General features: G+C 45.6%; 1 protein-coding gene across 1 annotated transcript in view; it reads left to right on the top strand.

Annotated features, from left to right (window-relative positions):
• The window catches only part of LOC121928095 (papilin-like), a 63,521-nt gene extending 59,191 nt beyond the window's left edge, over window positions 1–4,330 (top strand). Inside the window, exon 14 of the mRNA XM_042462372.1 lies at window positions 4,029–4,330. Coding sequence (XP_042318306.1) covers window positions 4,029–4,330 — 302 coding nt within the window. The remainder of the gene's footprint in view (window positions 1–4,028) is intronic.
• Window positions 4,331–6,000: the final 1,670 nt, after the last annotated feature.

Genomic DNA, 6,000 nt, shown 5'->3' on the forward strand with positions numbered 1-6,000 from the left:
CTTTGGCGGGTATGCAAGGCCACATTTATTATACCATATAATGGAGTTCTGTTGGTTGCGGACATTTTGAATTTTGAATTCTGAATGTTGGGCACCTTATTGTTCCATTTGGAGTGCTGCCTTGTTGCATTTGCATTGGTTTTGTCTCTATTTCTGCCTTTTGATGCCATACACCACTTTGGAGTGTTTGGCTATAGCATCAATGCTTGTATCTATGGAATTATAGATATAATGGAGAAAGCAGGGGTTGACTTCCTTATAGCTGCATTGATTATTTCTATGGCCATCTGGTCAGTGTGATGGTAAAGAGGTCACTTCCTATCTCCTCCCCTTCTCTAGGAAAGAGTTTTATGACTCTTTGCTTTTTAATCCTTCTCTTTCTGCCTTGGTCCAAGATGGATGCAGCCCCAAGGATGTTTTTCTTCTTACTTTCATGCATAGCAGTCAGCTGTAGGGACTCTTCTGCTAAGGATAGTTTTTCCTACTGATTCTATGATACTGACTTTCCTGGATCCTAGATGAATTATTTGTGGCAGTAAAGTCTTATTTTTATCTTACCAGTGTATCCTATTTCTTTATCAGAAGCTCCGATATATATTGTTGGATTGCCCACTGCCACTGCACTTAATACTGTATATATCCATGCATAAGTCTAGACATTTTAGTCAAAAGGTTGATTCAAAAAACCTGGGTGGACTTATCCATGAGTCAGTGTAAATACTGTAGTTTAATCCATCCCCTTTCTCTGAATCGAGTGCTAAAAGGCGAGAGCTTAGTCCATCCTGGGAGCACCAAGAAGAAGCAGGGATCCCCTCTTCTCTCTCATCCATCCAGCCTTTAGGATGAATACCAACAGTTACGCCTGCCAGCATTTTCTAAGTTCTTTAGCATCGTTTTCCTTGGCATCGTCCTTTATATCCTTTGTTACATGCTGCTAAGTTTTACCCTCGACTTACCCACATATCAAAATCCATAATTTTGGCCCCCAAACCAACCCTCTGCTCATACATGAGGCCAAATTATACTCAAGTATATATGATATATAAAAGACCAGTTTTTATTTCTACATTCCAACATGGATTACCTTTATTTGGGGGGGGGGGGGGTTACTGAGAAGTATGAGAAACAAATGAATACAGAAAGCAAGAAAGCCTAAAGGGCCATTCTCATGGGATGTTCAGAGAATCTGGGAAGACAGACCCATCCTCTTTGATTAATCCCCCAATTTCCCCAACGCGCCTTGAGGAAAGCCCTCTCCACCGTCTCCTTTGCACCGGAAGGATCTCTTGCAGGCTTTGGGTGCTTTTTGGCCTCCTAATCCCCAATCCAGCAATTAAATGTGCTTTTTCATTTCTCACCCCCAACACATACACATCTGCACACGCACGCACACACACAGTCCTGTCCAATGAGATAAGGCTTAATACCTTCCAATAGTGACTATCAGCAAGCGCATAAGGCCCATAAATATTAATAGCATTCTAATTAGCCCCTTTCAAATGCATCATCCAAACGAAGCCTCTCTGCCAACATAAATCAGCCGGTTCCATTTGCATTCGCTTCGCAGCCCCAAGGGACGAGGCGGCTCTTCTCTCCCTCCACATCCCCAACCCCACATCTTTCCATGAGTTCACATCCATTTCTGTGGCCCAAACATCATGCCAGACTAATCTGATCTCCTTATTGGATAAAATTACCAGCTTGGTAGACAAAGGGAATGCTGTAGATATAGCATATCTGGATTTCACTGAGGCCTTTGAGAAGGTCCCCCATGACATTCTTGCAAATAAGCTTGTAAAATGTGGGTTAGACAAAGTAACTGTTACATGGATTTGTAATTAGCAGACCATTTCAACCCAAAGGGTGCTCAGCAATGGCACCTTTTCATCCTGGAGAGAAGTGACCAGTGGGGTGTCCAGTGGGGCTCTGTCCTGGGCCCAGTGCTATTCAACATCTTTATCAATGACCTGGATGACAGAATTGGAAGCATACTTATCAAATTTGCAGATGATACCAAATTAGGGGGAATAGCTAATACCCCAGAGGACAGGATCAAGATTCAAAATGACCTGAATAGACTAGAAAGCTGAGCCAAAGCTAACAAAATGAACTTCAACACGGAGAAATGTAAGGTACTGCACTTAGGGCAGAAAAATGAAATGCACAGATATAGAATTATGGGGGACACCTGACTGAACAAGAGACTTATCCGTGTGGAAGGGATCTGGGAGTCCAAGTAGACCACAAATTGAACATGAGACAACAGTGTGATGCGGCAGCTAACAACATCAATGCAATTTTAGGCTGCATCAATAAAAGTATAGTGTCTAGATCAAGGGAAGTCATAGTGCCACTGTATTCTGCTTTGGTCAGGCCCCACCTGGAATATTGTGTCCAGTTCTGGGCAAAACAATTCAGAACAAGGTTGTTGAGAAGCTGGAGCCTCTCCAGAGGAGGGCAACCAAAAGGGTGAAAGGTCTGGAAACCATGCAACCCTAAAAGAGAGACTGAGGGAGCTGGGTGTGTTTAGCCTGGAGGAGAGAGAGGCAAGATGTGACATCTGTCTTGAAAAAATAATGCACAAGGCAGCTTCAAACATTGCTTTAACAAAAAGAGCTAAACGTTGCCAAAAAGAAAACAATTTCAAACCAGGTGAACAGCAAAGTAAAAAAAAAGAGAGAAGAGAAGAGAAGCTTCAAAAGCCTTTGTGTCAAAGAAGGAATTAAAGACATTGCTAATGAATCCAGGAGGCTAATGTCAGTCCATTCTTGGCCCTGAAGGTCTGGCCTTAAAGTGGAACGGAGCAATGGCTCTCCAGAGTCTCAGGCAGAGAGAAAGAGGGAAAGGGACGGAAGGAGCGAAAGAGAGAGCGGGGCCCAAATCTCTTCCAACACCTGATACTTTATTTTTCTTTGCAAAAAAAGAAAAAGAAAATGGAGATGCCACCAGAGATTGGATCTAAGTCCTGTTATACACACTGAGCCAAGAGCTTTGCTTTTAAAGATTGCTAGCGGAGAAAAACTCAGAGAAAATGTTGTGCAGCAGAGGAGGCGCATTAGAGGCTGAAGGACGACTGGAGGAATTCAGAATCCAATCTAGTTCTCTTTCTTTCTCCATCTCTCTCTCTCTCTCTCTCTCTCTCCCTCTCTCTGCTTTATCTTGCAGAATTCAACCTAGTTCTCTATCTCTGCTCTTTGCTTTACCTTGTCTCTTTGTTTTCTCTCCTACGTTGTTGTTGTTTGTTGAACTGGACCCATGGTGACCCTATGGATGAGACATCTCCAAAAGACCCCTCTGTCCTGTACTGTCCTCTGCTTCATTCCTGGAACTCTGTAAAACCCAGGAGTTTATCACACGTGAGGCCAGAACGCATTCACCTGAATTTGCTAGTTCTGAGAACTTATGTGAATTCGAATTGCGTTCGAACCGACTTCCCATTGGCCAAAAACAGCTTGCCATTGCCCAAAATTGCGTGTGGTAGTCTACCATGCAATAATGTGAAACTGCAGGATTGGGTTCGGACTGACTTCCCATTGGCCAAAATTGTGTGTGGTAGTCTATCACACAATAATGTTAAAGCCCATGATTGCGTTCAGATTGCCATTGGATTATACTTCTGTGGGTGGGGCAGGTCGCATGTTGGGCAGATCACGTGTATCAAACACACAGAAGCTCCACGTGGGTAACAAACTTACACTGCCAGTTGCAGGAAAACAGAAACTTTAATGGGAACTTCCCTTAAACAGAACTCTTCAACTCAAGCAATTCAAAGTCCAGTTTCCCAACCCTTTGCCTGTCGTTCCGGCAAGCTTCTTCAGGGCTCAAGGATTCCCCAGCACACAGGCCTCTTGGTCTCCAGGCCGAGTCCGTCGGCTGCCCGAATATTTCTCCAGGGGCTCTACTTCTGCTTTGTCCCTTTCTCTGGGAATGGGGCCTGACTCCCACTTGTCTCCCTTAGGGTCCCACCACTGGCCCTCTAAGGTTCCTCCTTCTCGCTGTCTCCACAACTCCGCATCTGAATCAACCAGGTCCCCTTCCTCCTGGGGGTCTCTTAATCGTACCTCCTCGTGAGGTCCGCGCCCTCGGCCGCCAGACCTTCTTTGGAGAGAGGCAGGGCCCCCGTCCCTCTGTGGACTTCGAGTCACAGTCACTATCCCTCTCGCGGCCGCCGCTTCCCGACCACCTCTTCCGCGTCTCCACTCTCTCCCCGCGCAATTCTGCCCCTCTCCTCTTATCCTCCTTGAGGCCCCTCCTAGTTCCTCCTGCAACTCCACCTCTTGCTCCGCCTCCTCCCTCGTCTCCACCTGTCTCTCCACCTGGTCCCCATTAGCCCTTCTAGCTCTCTCTCTCTCTACCTCACTACAACTTCCAATTCCCCTTGTCTGATAAACTCCCCATAGTGACCTCCTTCATGGAGTCCATCCTCCATCTGGCCTGTGGCCTTCCTCTCTTCCTACTTCGCCTTTCCCATTTTAGGGTTGGGAACGAGGTCCAAAACAATGTGTTTTCTATGTGCTACAGAGCCGGCATTAAAATCTTTGTGGGTCTGAATTATCTAAATCCTGTTATTACTCCTGAGTCAAGGGGATTTACCTACAGAGGTCCCTCCACATTCGCTGGGGTTAGGGGCAAAGGACCCCGTGAATGTGAGAAAGGCACAAATAAAAACCCTATTCTTTGGGGGGGGGGGGGTGTGGGTTTTTCGGGCTCAGTGGCCATGTTCTAGAAAATTTTCTTAGAATCATAGAATCATAGAATCATAGAGTTGGAAGAGACCACTAGGGCCATCCAGTCCAACCCCCTGCCATGCAGGAAATCCAAATCAAAGCATCCCTGACAGATGGCCATCCAGCCTCTGTTTAAAGACCTCCAAGGAAGGAGACTCTATCACCCTCCGAGGAAGGAGTGTATTCCACTGTCGAACAGCCCTTACTGTTCCTTCCTGACGTTTCGCCAGCATCTGTGGCTGGCATCTTCTTTTTATCTGAAAGGGCACTTCTCTAGGAATCTTTAGGTCCTCCAGTACAACATTTGCCAGAGGTTGACCATAGAATCACTCTGGAGGACCCCCAAATGCCTAGAGAAGTGTTTTCTCCAGGAATGTCTACATTCTCCAACATAACTCTATGGTCAACATCTAGCAGAGTTGCGCCGGAGGATCTAGAGATTCCTAGAGAGAACATATTAATCAAAACTACAAATAGTCAAACCCACAAATGTCAAAGGCGCAAATATGGAGGGCCAGCTATAGATGTTGGTTGACTCACCATTGTGCACCTGAATGAATGGGTCTACTTTAGTTGGGAGCAACATACAAAGCACCAGTCTTCTGCATTTTGCAGTAGATGTAGCTTCTGAGTCTCCTTCAAGGGAAGCCCTACATAGAACATATTACAGTCGTCTAGTCAGGAGCTAACCAGTGCATGGACTATTCATTCATTCATTCATTCATTCATTCATTCATATTATCCTGTGTTTCTCACAAAATGGGATTCTAATGCCATTACTGTATCTAGGCTGTCTCCGAATAACACCTGTTAACCTCCCATAGGAAGAGCTAGAGTGGCATAGTGGTTTGAGCATTGAACTACGACTCTGGAGACCAGGGTTCGATTCCCAACTCAGCCATGAAACCAACTAGCTGCCCTTGGGTGAGTCACACTCTCTCAGCCTCAAGGGAAGGCCATGGCAAACCTCCTTCAAACAAATCTTGCCAAAGAAACCCTATGGTAGGTCTGCCTTAGGGTCACTGTAAGTCAGAAACAACTAGAAGGCACACAACAACAATTCTAAAGTGGATAAGGGTCAGTCCTCCTGAAGAAACTATCTCCACATTTGGCAAATGAGGGGCAAAGGGCACAATGTTGGCACAGAGGAGTGGGCTTGGCACCAGGGATTGCCTTGGATTTCTGCCGGAAGGAGATCAATGGTAGTTTTACTCCTTTCAGCTCATTTAACTCCCTCTTCACATAGGCACACACACACATTACACACATACAC

Source organism: Sceloporus undulatus, chromosome 4 (genome assembly GCF_019175285.1).
Source record: "Sceloporus undulatus isolate JIND9_A2432 ecotype Alabama chromosome 4, SceUnd_v1.1, whole genome shotgun sequence".
NCBI lineage: Eukaryota > Metazoa > Chordata > Lepidosauria > Squamata > Phrynosomatidae > Sceloporus > Sceloporus undulatus.